Source organism: Bacillus rossius, chromosome 3 (genome assembly GCF_032445375.1).
Source record: "Bacillus rossius redtenbacheri isolate Brsri chromosome 3, Brsri_v3, whole genome shotgun sequence".
In the NCBI taxonomy this organism is placed as follows: domain Eukaryota; kingdom Metazoa; phylum Arthropoda; class Insecta; order Phasmatodea; family Bacillidae; genus Bacillus; species Bacillus rossius.
This window is the reverse complement of record NC_086332.1, coordinates 11,814,580-11,831,064: the sequence shown is the minus strand read 5'-3', so window position 1 is coordinate 11,831,064 and position 16,485 is coordinate 11,814,580. Positions and strand designations below refer to the sequence as shown.

General features: G+C 37.6%; 2 protein-coding genes across 4 annotated transcripts in view; both read right to left on the bottom strand.

Annotated features, from left to right (window-relative positions):
* Positions 1–3,850, bottom strand: part of LOC134530221 (3-oxoacyl-[acyl-carrier-protein] synthase, mitochondrial) — a 36,181-nt gene extending 32,331 nt beyond the window's left edge. The window contains exon 1 of the mRNA XM_063364891.1: positions 2,380–3,850. Coding sequence (XP_063220961.1) covers positions 2,380–2,382 — 3 coding nt within the window. The 5' untranslated portion in view covers positions 2,383–3,850. The remainder of the gene's footprint in view (positions 1–2,379) is intronic.
* Positions 3,851–5,867: 2,017 nt separating this feature from the next.
* On the bottom strand, positions 5,868–15,373 carry LOC134530222 (PIN2/TERF1-interacting telomerase inhibitor 1). 3 transcript variants are annotated; one of them, XM_063364892.1, is made up of 4 exons: positions 13,572–15,373; positions 10,306–10,425; positions 8,815–8,959; positions 5,868–6,862 (listed from the first exon to the last, which is right to left on the bottom strand). In XM_063364892.1, exons 1-4 carry the CDS (start codon positions 13,639–13,641, stop codon positions 5,890–5,892), a joined length of 1,308 nt encoding a protein of 435 aa, XP_063220962.1. In that variant the 5' UTR covers positions 13,642–15,373; the 3' UTR covers positions 5,868–5,889. The 3 variants fall into 3 exon arrangements, with proteins under 3 accessions (XP_063220962.1, XP_063220964.1, XP_063220963.1); XM_063364894.1 differs by lacking the exon at positions 13,572–15,373 and adding an exon at positions 13,251–13,514; XM_063364893.1 differs by lacking the exon at positions 13,572–15,373 and adding an exon at positions 12,601–12,837.
* Between the last annotated feature and the right edge of the window lie 1,112 nt (positions 15,374–16,485).

Sequence of the window (16,485 nt, the reverse complement as noted above, 5' to 3'; positions counted from 1 at the left end):
CGCCTAAGCACATGTCGGTGCTAGGCGCTGCTTCAATTTTATCGAATAATTTTGTTGAAAGTTTTTGTTCCCGTTGTCACGGAACAATAAGTAATGAAAAAAAATTGTACGAAACACTCTTTTTTATTTAAATGTATATTACGTAGATTGGAAATCTAATGTTCAACATTGTTTCAATATAATATTAAATAATAAGCTAAAATAATAACGCACTCCCTTGTACCTTGAGATGTGTAAAACATTGCCAGGGAAAACATTACAAATGTTTTACACATGTGTAAAACATTTGTCACTTCTTCAATCTAAAGAACTTATTTCTTGTAGAAAAATAACAGTATGTCCATAAAAAAATGCCCCAGTTATAAATTTTAGTAACATCAACTGTAAGTGTTGTTGTATGTTGGTTCAAGGTCAAAAACAGTAACTGGAACAGTTTTAGAAAGCACATGTGCACGTTGACGTCGTCCGGGCCTGCGGCCCCTTTGAGCCCGATATGACACCGCCAAACCACCGTCTCAGTTCAAACCTCCCGCTCGTGCGTGTGTTTCTAGCCCGGCAAGAGGGCGCTTAGATGCAGTGCGCCGCACCCCTAAATATATTAACATTGTAACCTTTTTTTTTTTCTGCCCCAAACAGTGTAACAATGATTATGCATGTATGTGTTTTTAATTAATAACTTCATGATCTGTTGTTATTTTTATAAGTCCAAGCACGAACACGGACGCTCCCTAGCGGGCGACGGAGGAACTTACTAGCATGAAAGTCATTTGAACCCTGTTTTATGTTTATAAGTAATTATTACCGATGGTCTGGACATGGAAGTAATCTAATAATTATTGTAAAATTAGTTATGTGTTTTCTAATAGTAACCCGGGGCACGCTACAGCTAAATTGTAACGGTAATTGTGTTCGGCGCGAAGGGCGCCATGTTGCCTCCCGCAAACCATGAGCTCACCCCAGTCTCTCTCTCCCGCCGGCCGAGGGCGGACGTGTCTCTGCCTTGAGGCGACCACGTGCGTGGTTCGCCTCCTCACCTAATCGGATTCGTGCCTCGGGCGTTTTACAGTTTTATCAGTGGAGGATCGTGTAAGGACGTGTATCGTGAGTAGAATAAAAGCCAATTAACTGTGTTACGTGTTTTTGTGTTCGGGGGCCACGTGGGTTCCTAACCTGGCCAGCGGCATGTGGGACGCCCTGAGAGCCCACTGCGGATTAGAAGCGTGCCCGACGCTGAGAGCGCGCTTAGGTAGGGACAGGAGCTGCGTATAACATTTTGAGGGCTAATATCTCGCCGCACACGGGCCACGTAACGCCCTGAGTAGAGTCTTTCAGCCAGGTCCACGTGCCCACTCACGTGGTGGCGCCCACTAATTCCTCCCGATATTCACATCTCAACACCGGTACGCCCTCAACGTACTGCATTGTTTTCTCGCTTGCAGTGCCACCTACGCAAAATGGCGACTACTGAGCATAAAACGTTTTGTGTTCTGCAATTTTCTGAGAGTGAATCAGTAATTTCAGTTCAAAACGGTTTTGTGTTATCAGTTGCAGTTACTTCATGCTTAAAGCCAGATGACTGTTGGATTGGACATAATGGTCAGGTCGACAGAGCTCTTTCTTACTGGCCTCCGCATGCACCGGACATGCAATTCTGGAAAAATTTGATTTTAAGGTGCAAATTGGTGCTATTTAAGCGGTAAAACGTATCTATTTTGTAGGAAATTTTATACTCTTTAATTTTGTATCAAAATGTTTTTTTTTTTTTTTGCTAAAACCCATAGTTTGGAAAATACTTAAGCAAAAGCGATGAATTGTACCTTTAAACAGCCCTCCCACCTCCCGTTCACCGCCGACCAATGGGTATATTAGTATGTTTTTCATCTATTTTTCTTTTGTTGCCTCGACTAATAAGGCGGCTTCCGCAGCAAAACAATTTTAAGTGTCATGGAAGCTAGGCCTAAGAGTTTCTCTACAAAATGTTAAGTCAACTTTTCCTATATTATAAGAAAATTAAAAAGCTGGTATGACTAAAACTTAAGCAATCGTCGTTACACGAAGCAAGATTTTTTAATCAGTGAAACATACGCTCGGAAACACATCACCAGCATATATCAAAATTCACGAAATTATGATTTTGGTAGTCAATGAAATACATGTTAAAGTCACACAGAATTTAATAATCTTAACTCTCACTTTCAAGCATGAGCATGTATGGTTGTTTCGTTAGGCTATTTCGCTTAAGCAATGAATACATACGAGTCAGTCTTAAAAAGTCTCAATATATAATTTGCCAAAATGTTAACAAATCTGTGCACACATATCAATTTTGAAAATAAAATATTGAAGAAACCTCTGAAATTTAGGAAATTTCCTACTCACCATCCTGTCAGCTTGTAGACATTATTGGTGGAGTGGAGAGATTTGGGCAGCGCTTAACATTTGTGGTCTTGAGAACTGATGCAGGTGAATGAGGTGGGGTGGAGCAGCACCGGAATGCAAGAGTGGGGAATACAGGAGATCTTGAGTAAACTTGCTGACCAGCAACATTGTCCGGTAATATCCACATCTGGGGAATTGCTGAGGTGGGCTGCTACTTAGTTATTTGTAAACCAAGTCTAGTCGCCGTGTCTTGCGAACAAAATTGTCAATTATATCACTGTAGAAAGTTTTACTTTGTTTCAGGGAAAGCAATAATTTCTGTTCAATTGAAATGAGTCCAAGATTTGAAAGTCTTTCTTGTTTCTGGGCATTTCTGATGTAGGTCTTAATTTGTTTCAGTGAGGAAAACGAGCGTTCGACAGATGCACTTGTTGCTGGAATTGTAGCTACTAACGAACACAATTTATACAGCTCAGGAAAGCCGTCCACAATAAACCCGACTGTTTCAATACCTGCAGTATCTCATAAATTGATTTTGATTTAAACTCTGCTAAACTGAATTTTGCAATTAATTCACTCCTTAAACGATGTAAATCAAAGTAGTTGCCATAAGAAGATTTTAAACAGACGAATGCTTCCTCGGGAAATATTTTTGCATTTTCCTCGTTTTTATTTGGATCCATTAGACCCAGGAACTTCAAATTTTCGAGTGAGCTGAATCGTGTAACAAGCTGTACCAGAATATTATCAATAATTTAAAAATACAGTTTTCTGTATCTAGCTTCTGGATCATTTTCCTCAGATGTACGCCGTTTCTTAGTGGGAGGGTCATCTTTGAAGACAGACCAAATTGTTGAACTGAATGTGTTTCTCTTCTCAGAAATTAGTTTTGCTGTTTCTTTCAGTTTTTGAAGGCAATAGCTAATGTCGAAAGTTTTTGCTTGAATAATCTGAAACCTTGCATCTGTGATGGAAAATAAATCAGAAAACACATGTAACATAAAATTAAAATTGAATTATTTTAATGCAGCTAGGAATCCACGTGCAGTAATGTAGGTTTCATTATCCCATTCATCAGGACTTTCAGTTTTGTTTTCGAAAAGGCTTATCAAATCTGATTTGTTTTCAAAAATCGTATGAACTAAGCAGGAATTATAATTCCACCTTGTAGGACATACTTTGGGAAATCGTTTGCTCACAAATTTGTCTAATGCCTGTGTTCGTTTGGTAGAATGAGAGAAGAATGAGGCAAACCCACTTAATGTTTTGAAAAATATCTTACAATCAGTAATGTTGTTGAGTGATTGCGTAAGCACAAGATTGAGTCTATGCGCACAACAGTGTATGAATATAGCATTATCATATTTTTCTCTCAATAATTTTTGTAGCCCATTCAGATGACCAGCCATAACAGCAGCTCCATCGTATGTTTGAGATACCAATTTTTCGCCACAGTTATACTCATTAACTTACTTACTTACTTACTAACTTAAAAACGTGCTCTGCCAGTGCTTTTGCTGATCTATTTTTTTTTTTTGAACTAACATTTTTAAAACCGAGGAATCTCTCTTCGATGTTACCCTCGTTCGTTACATACCGCAGTACAGATGCAAGCTGCGATATGTTGGCAACATCAGTCGTTTCGTCAAGGATTAGTGCTACGAAAGGAGTCTGACTAACTTGTGTTTTAATTTCCGTTACAATCGCTTCAGCAATACTTTCTATTATATCATTTTGTATGTTACTAGACAAACCTGTGAAAACCTTAGAAGTTTCCAAATGTGAGGCTAATACTGAGTTGTAACTGCTTAACAATTTCACTAATTCTATGTAATTACCACGGTTTGAGGAACATTCTTTTTCATCGTGACCTCGGAACACAAGCTCTTGTCGCCCGAGAAACATAGTGACATCAATCAAACGTTTCAAAACTTCTCTGTTTCGGTCCACAGCCTCATTGTGTTTTTTGACATCAGCGCGGAGTTGTTCGTTTGGATCCAGATCAACACGACTGAATCCAAACATCTTTAGCTTACAGACGGCTGATAAATGTGTCTGCAAGAGTTCATATCTGTGAGCTGCTTTATGAAAATTTTTCATGTCACTAAAACCACTCTTATTCCAAACTCCTTTCTCATTAGTCATTAGTAAACATTAAAAAAGGCCAACAGTACAGTTTTAAAGTTTGTTTACAAGCAGTAAGCCATTTGTGCGAACTGTAAAAATTAGATTTGAAGTGTCTTTTGCACTGTACACAGCTTGATTAAGCATTTGTTACTATACACGACATGTCTGGCGTGGGTCTACCTTGCAAAATTAAGACTCGTTTTGTTCGAAACTTTTAGCACCAAAAGATGAAACAAGTAAATTTTCTACCACGCAGTCACAAGCGCGTCTGATTCCTACCGTTCCCTCCCCTCCTGAACTGCACCCTGCGACAGCTTCGTCCCTCCGCACTCCCCTTGAAGTCCCCTCCATGGCCAGGGCCCGCAGAATAGACTGTTGGTTCCCTTGGCCAAGCCTACCGCAATGCTGTAGCTATGTGGCCACTTTTGAATTTGAAGAAACTCTTCACCAAAAACTTGGGACGTAATGAAGTATAATAATGTACGTATTCTTACCACAGTAAATCTGCTTTCAGGCTGTCAGGCGAGTTATTTTACGCAACGCGAAGCACACAATTACTCTAGAGAATACGCCACGCGGCACGCGATGGAACCAGCCCTCTGGCTTGGTTCCCCAGGTTGGAGGCCGAAGCAGAGTGCTCACGGAAACACCCGAAGGCGAAGGCGGAGAGATCCGATAAGGAGTCAGCCACCAATGAAGGCGCAGAAAGCAATGGAAGCACCTTAAGGGGGGGGGGGGGGGGGAGGTGGGAGCGGGGAAGGCAGAGAGAGAAACGTGAGAGAGATAAAGCGATAGCTGAAGAGGTTCAACGCGCGAACGCGCCTACACAAAGTGTTAGGGCGAGCTGTTCAAAAAATACAAGTTGAATTATTTACGATAGTAGACAAGTAGGTAGTAATATATTTATTTTATTTATTTGTCAGCAGTAGGGAACCAATGGTTCCCTTGGTTCCATGGAATATTCGCCCCTGCTTTGGAACCTTATAAAAGATTGTGTCTATGTTCCGCCACTACCTAACGATTTGCCAGAGTTGAGGCACAGAATTGAAGAGACTATTGCTTACATTATTCTGGATTTGTTAACCAAAGTGTGGGAAGAATGGGACTTCAGGTTAGATGTGTGCCATATAACTAAAGGTGCACAAATTGAGCATTTGTAAAAATAAAAAATAAAAAGATATAAAAAAAAGTTTAGTGTAATTCAATAGTTACTTCAATTTGATGTATGATTTGTTGTAAATAGTCTAAATTGAATTGTAATAATACACCATCAAAACTGGGCCATTCTTTATGGATAATCTGTACTGTGATCAGATGATGACTATGTTCTTAAATAAAATGTGTGTCATAAATAAACACAATTTTTAAAAAGAAATTTAATTTTTATGAAACACCATATCCTTTAATGCACATGATGTTTGACCCTTTAAATCCACAATCGTTTACAGCTGGGGTTTTGCTTATACCCGTTGTTATGCTTTCCTGCAGCACATCTTCTGCCAGATGTTTCTCATCACACATTTCATGTTTTTCAGATGTTTTCCTTTTCTTCTTCTTTGACTTTTTTTTGCACAAAGTGGAATCTTGTTCACCACATATCACTACTTCACTGCCTTCTAACATCGGATCATGACTTGCCTCAAAAACAATTTTATCTTCATTATCACACATTTCTTCAACAGGTTCACAAATATTGCTAACTATTTTTCTTTCTTTCTTTACATTCTCATGATTCAACTCATCTTCACTAAGTGTGGTTTCAAGAACTTTATGTTTTCTGTCTTTTCTTTTATGTAACTTGTGTTTCTTTTTATGTAGCACTTCTTTATTGTCACTTAAATCAACTAGCATTTCTGAAACACAGGCTTCAATTTCATTTACCTTCTTTTTTTTAAAGCTGACCGAAACATATTCACTTTTGATTTCTGCACATTCGGACTCTACTACCTGACTGACAAATTCTTGCACTCTAGTCTTCAACTTTTTCTTACGTTTTCTGGCCCCATGTGTGTGGATGGAAGTGTTCGTAACAGCACCTTGACTGGCAGACTCAAAGTATTCTTCAACTTTGGGAACAACACTTAAACTTTTATTTTCGTGGTAGTTAATTTCATTAGATTCATGTAAATCATCTGGAAAATTGACTTCGTGAGTATATTCTTTCTTTGCATCAAAACCCGATTCATTAATTAGTTTTTTTCTGAAATAGTCATTAGTATTTCCACCATTTATAGTAAATGCACCAAATTTCTTATCAATATCTTCTTCATTACAGGTTACATTCTTGCCCAGAATGGCCTGTAAATCTTTACCTGAGCACCGACTTAAGTCTTTCCCTCGAGTAAACTTCTGGTAACTAAAACAAAACAAAAAATTTCCATTTAATAATACAGCATGAACTTGACTATGAACTTAAGACACATAATATACATAAAAAAAGTAATAAAAATATATTAATTACAAAATTAATACAAATATGTACATAGTGAATAAAATGTTAGTACTAAAGAGTAACATATAATCATTTTACTGCATTTTTTCTGATTACTGTCAGGTATCATTAATAAGCAAAGATAAATATTTTGGCATAGCTGTCACTTTAATTATTGCCACAACAAAAAAGTCAACACACAGTTAACATTACACTTGGTAAATATTATATTGCATGTAATTTTCTCTAAAATATTTATGGGCATATTTCTATATGAGTTTGAAATAAATTTTGGTAATTTATTCTTTTCCTGTCGAAAATTACATGTCTGTTACATGATGTGACCGAAAGAAAACACTCGTTCACTTTTGCTGTTCGCTCCTCACAGTCCTGTGCCTTCACAAAAGAATGTCTTTAGAGATAGTTGGTCACCTAGGTACCCACATACGCAACTACGTCCCTAGAAGTTACCTATCCACCCTGAGCCTACACCTCACATCTGGGACCTAAATTTCTAATTTCAAATGGCCGAAATTTGAAGGAAAAAAGTTCAAACTTAGCAGCGGCACAATTTGTTTTTGGGAGCCTCATGTTTCAGTACAGCACTCGAACAACAACTGACGAGGCTACCCAACTGCGTCAAACCATGCAGGTGGGAGGTAGCTGCCTGGCTCTAGCAACCAATCACAACACACCTCTTACGCACAAGGACACATCAGTACACAAATTAAAGTACCCTCGCATAGAGACGTTTCTTTAAAATACAACCATTCAATTTCAAAATTCACTTCTGATTCGCTGGCACAAAACCTTGATAAATTTCAACTTCCCACGGGAGCTCTCACTGGCCGATTTTCCCATCATAAGAAATACATACGGAAAGCACCAGTACGTCTCAGAACAGATTAGCTGTCTGGAAAATTGGTGCCGTTGTGTCGCGCATCTGTCCCTTTGTCCTAATATTTTACCAAAACAATACCTAATGATCTAGAAACATTACAAACATACCATAAAACACACAAGTAAAAATATAGTTTTATACATAACATTTTTTAAATGAAATACAAATACACTTACATAAATAGTAACCTAGTCAACCCTGTAAAAACAATCCAAATAAAATTACTCAATAGCAGAAACTATATTATAAAAAATTCAAGACAAAAATTTACAAATACAAAACTAGGTCACTATGACCTTGAACCTACATAATCAGCTTTTATACTGTATTAATGGAAAACACGTCTTAAGAATACTCTGTAAAATTGCTGATTTTTAAAGATGTTTTATAATTGGTTGTTGGCAGGAGTGCATGTAATTGCTAGTTGGCAGAGCGTACACAGAATTCCATTCAAGAAGTGGTGGGGGGGAGGGAAGGAAGTGTTTTTCCTTTTTTTGTTGGCAAGCTGGACATGTTTTGGTTAGAAGACAGTATTGTTATTAAGGTTGTCTAAATATATATCTAATTATATCTGAAGGTAAAATTGTGAAGTTTATTATTAACCTAAATTGAAGTGCCTCAAGATATAAAAAAATATATATATGGACGATAAAACTTTTTGAAACTGATATTGAAATAACTTAAACTTTTTAAAATTACTTTGCCTGTATTATTTATCATTTTGGAACTGAACCTGTGTTTCTATAATTTTGCCTACCAAGTTTGACACCTTGTGTCAATATCTATGACCTACGTCCCTAAGGTCACCTTTGTTTCGCTCTTCTTCTTTTGTGGTCAGCCATCACGTGAACTCCAAAACAGTAATTGTGCCTTTTAAATCCACTTGATTACGTGGTTAAATTGGTAACTTCAATAGTGGAGAATAGAGAAAGGCGATGTGGGCTGGACGAAGGATGGCACGAGCTGAAACACTTACTGGAGTCGCGCTCGAGACTGCTGCGACTGCTGTTCCAAGGAGCTGACTTTCACCTCGTGCTTCACGCCTCCGTTCAGCTCCTCCAGCAACTTGTTAAAAGTATCCTGGTGCTCCAAGTCCTCTGCTGTGCTTTTGAACCCCATACCTGCGACACATCATTAGTGTCAATTCCAGGGGTACACTACACAGGAGTGAATATGGGTATGTGTTTACATAAATGCTTCGCAAGAGCAGAAGTGGACATTAAAACAAAAAAATAAAGCTGTAATCCTGCAAATTTAAAATGCACACACACATAGTTAATTGCAAAGAAACCAAGTAAACACATACCACAATTTAACACCGTAATTGTAATTAAAAACTATATGAATAAAAGTGTAAATGTTCATTAAAACAAAATCTTAAATCTCCAAAAGTTCTTCATTGATTGCATTAAAATTTTGATACAACGTTGTATTCAAATATATGCGTGTTTTATATACCTATGTCACATCTTTGACAGGTAATATATATATATATATACACACACATATACAATATACACATATACAATATACACATATACAAATATACAATATACACATACATATACATACATACATAGAGAGATAGTAACAAACAATTGGAACATAAATTTAAATATGACTAACCCGATTAAATTAGATGTTCAAAGGGTAAATGCCATACAATTGGAAAGGCAGAAGAAAATTATTTTTTTGGTTGGTTAATTAGTTAGATTCAACAGAAATTTGAAAGTTTCACAAGATTCATGATTCATGTAGACTGTCAATGAGAATTTAAATTATCTTTGAAATAGGTGTGTTGTGTGATCATCCACCTCGCATTCATGTTATTTTAATTTTATTTGGTATTACCATTAGTTGGCATGATTTTTCCATAAATCCAATGTAATCAGAGGGGGTTTGTTGTGCAATTCTCCCATTTTGCCACAGGTACTGGCCAATAGAATCAGGTTAGCCATATTTAAAATAGGTCTTAAGCTAAAGTATTAATAAATAATTTTAAAGTGTTTTTATTATCAGAGTTCTGAAAAACATTTTTTAGTTTTAAAGGAATATGACGTAGAATAATAGTGCAATTAAGAATTTTTTAAAATAAGTAAATAATGGTGGAAAAATACTCAAAATTACCATCAATAAAAAATCATATCAGGTTAAAGAAAAATAAATTTTAAAAATGAATTTTAAGAAGAATTAAATTATGTTAACAGTAGTGTTATCAAATATAAGTATAATTTTGCCTCCTGCAGTGTGAGCAAAGCTATCACAAAAGGCAATTTAGCTATGATAAAACTATATTAAATTATTTTAGCTCATTTTCAATATATTATATTTTTTCAACTAATTTTATTGGGAAGTTTTTATTATATAATTTATTTACTTTAAAGTTTATGATATACATATCAATACAATGTTGCTTTTTTCTGTGGTATAACCCAGAAAACTTAAATATGAAAACCACATCCCCTACCTTTATTGTCATTCTTAAAACATACTCTAATGTTATTGGGCGGGCCTTGCAAGTTCTTGCCGAGACCACAGCCTGTAGTCCAGCCCATCTTCTCCATTAAATTCTTGCCAAAATTGCTTTCTGCAACAGAAAAACAAACCACAACCTACTGCTTAAACAGTCAACTGCATGCAAGTAGAACCACCAATTTTTATCGACACATTTAATGCAGACTTGTTAAAACTAAATTACTTTGATACCTTTCCCTTAAAACTACTCAGATTAGGCGAGACTGCAGTTACGGGTTGATTGAAGGACACACGTGATTACGTCCCACAACAGTGTGTAGGCTCTAATAGTATTGTGTTCAACAATATGCTAGAGGAGAGAAAGCAGTTAGGCTACCGCACTGTGTTCGCTCGTATAAGCTGTCCTAACTTTCGTACTAGCCTGAAATTTCACTTAGTTGACTCACAGAACCATACCACTGTGTCTTCAGTATGCTATCTAGCTACCTACATGTCAGTTTCAAATTTGAGCCACAGCTTGCAACCATTTTTTGTAGGGGCATCACGCTAAAAAAAAGGCAAACATGCAAAACTGGATTCATTCAGTTCCTTATTTTATTATAATTATATTATTGAGGTACCTTTAGATATGTTCAAGAACTTTGCATGTCATTAACCATTTTACATTCACCTACGCGGTGACTCGGCTGCCGCCATGATTGAGACCAGGTAAATGTTTGATAGTACTGTGGGCTTTAAAGGATGGTGTAAAATTATTGCAATTATTAACTGTAATATAAATATATTGAAGTTAATTTGTTTTGTCTTTTCATACTGTACCAGAGATGTTCCTGTGTTTTCCAGAGATGTGTATTTTCAAGAGATGTTTTTCAATGATGGCGAATGATTGTCTATGATAGAAAAATTATTTGTCGGTTATGGTGAATATGCGAATTAGGTTAAGATGTCTCGAATTGTGAAATGACGAGGGTGAATGTGTACGTTGAATGTGTGTTGAAATGTGCTAGTACACAATTTGTGGGATACAGTGAAAAACAATTAGTCGGTACGGTGGGATATTTTATATGCTCGGAAGGGTTAATATGTAGAATAGCAGTATTTGCGAAAAAAAAAAAATGATAAAAATCTGAAAATACTTTTATTCTAAGCTGTTTCACTTCCTCTTTTCAAAACAACCGGTGGAGATAATAAATTCCAAATACTTTAGGAGATATCAAATTTTTTTAATTTTGCAATACAAGACCTGTGCAACCATTCGACCTTTGAAATTTTTGTTATTTTGCTGTGTGTTCGTGAATGCGTAATTAATAAAATGGTCGATTAGGTCAGGTCAGTTACATTATTAATACTTTAAAACTATGCCGACATTAAAAATAATGTGAATTAATTTTAATGGCTGTTTAGTTTTAAAATATTTATAATGTAACTGACCTGACCAAACAAACCGGGACAAAGGATGAACAGTAGGAACTAAAATGGTTGATTAGGTCAGGTCAGTTACATTATAAATACTGTCAAACTAAGATGACATTAAAAATAATGTGAATTAATTTAAATGGTTGTTTATTTTAAAGTATTTATAATGTAACTGACCTGACCAAACAAACCGGCACAAAGGATGAACAGTTGGAACTCACGTAATTTTTGTTTTACTTATTACTTGCGCAACAAAATAAACAATGGTGGCCACATGAATGCACAGGTATTGTGATGAAAATTTAAAAATTCGATATCTCCTAAAGTATTTGGAATTTCTTATCTCCGCCGGGTTTAATGAAAAGATGAAGTTAAAGAGCATAGAATAAAAGTATTTTCGGATTTTTTTTTTAACAAATATCACCCAACTATGAAAATTAAAAATTTTGATATCTCCTAAAGTATTTAGAATTTATTATCTCCGCCGGGTGTTTTGAAAATAGCAAGTGAAAGAGCATATAATAAAAGTATTTTCGGATTTTTAGCATTTTTTTTCCCGCAAATACCGCTACTCTACATATTTACCCTCGGAAGGATAAAACAAATAAATAAAACAACCATTAGAATAAGAACAAAACTAAAATCTTTATTTATAAAATACCACTGTTGACACAAGTAGTACCAAAACAGACCCATACACATAGTTAACATGGTGCAAACGATATACTGATGTGAATACTCCACTTCAGCAATAAACGTTTTGCAAATAATTTAAATGTAACTTGCTCTCCTTTCCAAAATATCCACCACAAAGAACGAAGCTTCTAAAATAGAAAATTACTCTTACTTTTTTACGACCAAAAAAACTCACCGCTGCATACCGGTATCGAGATGTAAACTTGACGCCTTTTCTATGCGTGTGCCCAGTGCTATTAATGCAGCGAAAGAGAGCAAAAGTTTTAAGCCCAGTCCAGAATGTGCAGTCGGCAGTCTGCAGTCTGCAGTTCGCAGTCGTGCAGTCGGATATTAATATACACATATCCCTTTCAAACTTCTCAATGAGCAGTCGAGCAGTCGGCAACTCTGCAGTCGGCGATCACCAAACTTAATCTTGGACTGCCGACTGCTCGACTGCAAGTTGTCTGCTAGCCAATCAGATCGCAGTATTTTGTCGACGTCATTTCGTGTGTGTGTATATATGTATATTTATATATACAGGATAAAGAAGAAGAGTTTTGTAAACACAGCTATATGTACATGCGTTTTTAGTGTATTTTGGAATATTTTTGGCATGGAAGAAGAAATCAATCACAAACTTTTAATTGACCAAGTGCATTAAAGGCCGTGGCTATACGATCTAAAAAACAAAGACTATAATTTGCTGTACCCATACCAAACGAATTTTAGACATTTGTAGTAGCGGCGACAATAGACTAGAAAGATCCCTACTTATTTACTTTTTATCAGCTACGTGTCATTTTCACTTGTTTTATTTACACTGACGAATCAAACAATACCTACCTCGGCTATTGATTTCGAATTGTGAAATATATGTATATTTGTATGCATACAACTTGGTATTTCTTTGGTAGAAAGCTAGCCGAAATGCGTAGCCTCCCCGACTGCAAACTGCCGTCTATTGTGAACATGGCGTGGCTGTTATACGACTGCGGACTGCGGACTGCCGACTGCACGACTGCCAACTGCCGACTGCACATTCTGGACTGGGCTTTATTCCTATTTCAGTACGTGTCATACGTTCTTATAAATAAAATACGATCTAACCTAGTATAATCTTACCTCGTGGTTAACAAACGCTATTTTAAACATGGTTTCATTTACCTGCATTCCATGACGTCTCGCAAGAATAGCGCGATAACTTCTGCTTTTTGCGTCTTCCACCAACAAACATTCTAATATTATCTTGTAATTTATTGCAAAGTACTAATATATGCAGGCATGTCACACATACTGTAATTTCTCACAAACGCGCGCATTCAAACCAATATTTCTTTCCATATAACCATAACCTAAGATATAAACCTTGAACAGAACACATGTACCATAGAGTAAATAAAGTACATTTTTTTTTTTTTTTTTAATTATGTGGCCTACAGCTTTTCGCCAACAGCCAAAGTGTCATTATATTCAGTGGGTATCTCAATTTCAAATCGTCATCAAATATCAGAATATATATGGTACACCCATGCCTTACCCGGGACTCGAACCCAGGACCCCTCGCACCGTGAGCCGGTGTGCATCCGACTACGCTACGGAGGTCGGCTTAAATAAAGTACATCACTGCAGAAAATTTTTTAAAGAAATGAATACGTAACCAGGATGGCCAACAATTCAAAATCTTAAAAACTAAATACCAATTACCTAGAGATATGTAAAAGTCAATGAATACCGTTAATTAGTAAAATATTCAAATTATAATAACAATAATAACAAAAATTATATGTGCTTCGAATCCATGCACGACAGAAGTAGTACTTCTTGTCTAAGTAAAGATATACTAGTATTTTTTTATATAACAATAAATAATAATTTTGAACAGTGAGGATGCGGGTATGAGCTCAAATGAATATAAAAAATAAAAGCAATTTGATAGGGTCAATCGCTAGTCATTACGAAGACTGAAGAGTAGACAGATACATGCAGCATTATGAGAATTCCGTTACATCACTGCTGCATCATTACTGGGCATTACAGCTAACATATACTGACGCCGACCGCCAATGCTCCCCTATGTCGCATAGACCGCTATGCCTCATCAACGTCTCGCAAAAGCGTGTGCACCGAACGCACCCGTGCGCGCAGCAAAGTGTAGTGCGTGCGACGAGGCGAACGCCATGCAACGAGTGCTGCGCCGGCGGAAGGATCGTGCCGGGTGTGGCATATCCCTCCGCCGCACTACAACAAATTATTTTAATTATATTTTCCACAGGTTTTTATTAAACATTATTTTTCATTAATTAATAATTCAGTCCTGTCATAATTATGTCTCACTGTGCGCGCGCGGCGACACCGGGAGTGTCCTTCCGGAGCTCGAACAGGCCGGCAGCCTGCGCGCAACGCGGAACCATCAACCTTTGCTTTCACCGACATGTAGTTTTCAATAGTGTAATATCTTTTCAAACTTTTACATATAGTTCCGCGGTCGGCCTAAATCTACCATGAGGTATTTAACTTAATTAAATCAGTGCTCCAAGATGAGTGTTCTACGTCATACGTACGTACTGTGGGAAGTTTATGAGAATTTACGTCGGTGCTTCACACCTCAACTTAGCCTACAGGCTACTTAGTTTTAGCCCGCACGGGGCAGCCAGCAGGCGACACGTGCCATCGAACGTAATAACGAATAAGTCCCTGGGACACATCTAAGTATCACGTAGAGTCGCCGGAGACACGGGCCTACGTGCCACTAGCCCAGTTTATTAAGTGTTATGTAATAGTGAAATAGTTGCTCGTCAAAGTGTTATCTGTCACGTTAGGGTTTATGTATCACCGTTGTATGGCATTGTGCCGCCAAATGTATTAACGAATCAGTCCCTGGGACACATCTAGGTATCACGTAGAGTCGCCGGAGACACGGGCCTACGTGCCACTAGCTCAGTTTATTAAGTGTTAGGTAATATTGAAGTGTATTGTTCGTCAAAATATCATTCGTCATGTCAGAGTGTATTTTTGTAACTATCGCATCACGTGTACAAGTCCGCCCCTCACGCACATTAAAATCGTGAGCCGCCACTGAGGAAGTGAGCTGCGCGTGTGACTAGTCGCGTCGGGCAAACCGTTACGGCCAGAACGGGCAGCACCATGTATTGGGCTGTGCTGTATTAAATTCACAAATATCTTCCAGAAACTTTGTGTTATTCTTCAGGCGTCCCGAGTGGCCATAACAGCTCGGGGGGCCCTACTGTGTTAACCCCTACCTCTAGCCACAAGGCCGGACCTTCCCTGGGATCACAAACCCGAGCAAAAATCACGTCTAAATAGTCAGAGGTAGCGGGGACGGCGTCAATACCTAGCATGCTACACTATGTAACTATCCCCCCCTCCTTAATTATCTTCACTATCGACCACTAGTGCATGCATTAAATTTGAGTCGCCGCTGATGCACTCTCCTCCTCTACCAGTTCCCAAACTAGATACCTAACTATTCCCCTCATGCGATTGGAATTTTTGTAACGGTCAAAAATTGTAGCCCACTTAGCAAAGAAAACTTAAATCAGGACAAAACACACTAGAATTTTTTTTAACAAAGATTATTACTTACATTTTCTTCACTGTACTTTATCATTGAGCATTGACAATTATTTGAAAATGACGTCGTCCCGACCATGGCCTCTAAGCCCATGCTCCGCACCTCTAGTACCACATCCCGTTTTCGGAGCGCACCCCTAGCCCAGTGGGAATGAGTCAGGCGAGCACCTCGGGTGTGACCCCACTAGACTCAAATAAACTTCAGGGCACGAAACCCCGGGGGCTCGACCCTATAAAACAATTAAGGAACAAGACATTAGGACACAATTATTAATTCACAGGCATTAAACAAGTGCGTCGTAGCTACTCCGTGCGAGCACCGCACGCACTGAGTACCGGTAGACAACGAACCTCATTAACAGTCACCGCGGCCACTGGCCTTAATTAAAGTGCCCGTGACAATGATCAAGTCAGATTAGAAGAAATCCAACTAAAACAGCTCACAGTGAGACAATATGTTGATAAATTTACAGTGGCCAACTTGATG

Bases quoted from the DNA above. Each gene is read 5' to 3' on its own strand.
- LOC134530222 (XM_063364892.1), bottom strand. From the start codon at position 13,641: ATGTTTGTTGGTGGAAGACGCAAAAAGCAGAAGTTATCGCGCTATTCT. The intron at 10,426-13,571 runs GTAAATGAAACC...TTTCTGTTGCAG, and splicing joins CGAGACGTCATGGAATGCAG to AAAGCAATTTTGGCAAGAAT. The intron at 6,863-8,814 runs GTAAGTGTTTCA...GTTTTGTTTTAG, and splicing joins CAGTCTCGAGCGCGACTCCA to TTACCAGAAGTTTACTCGAG.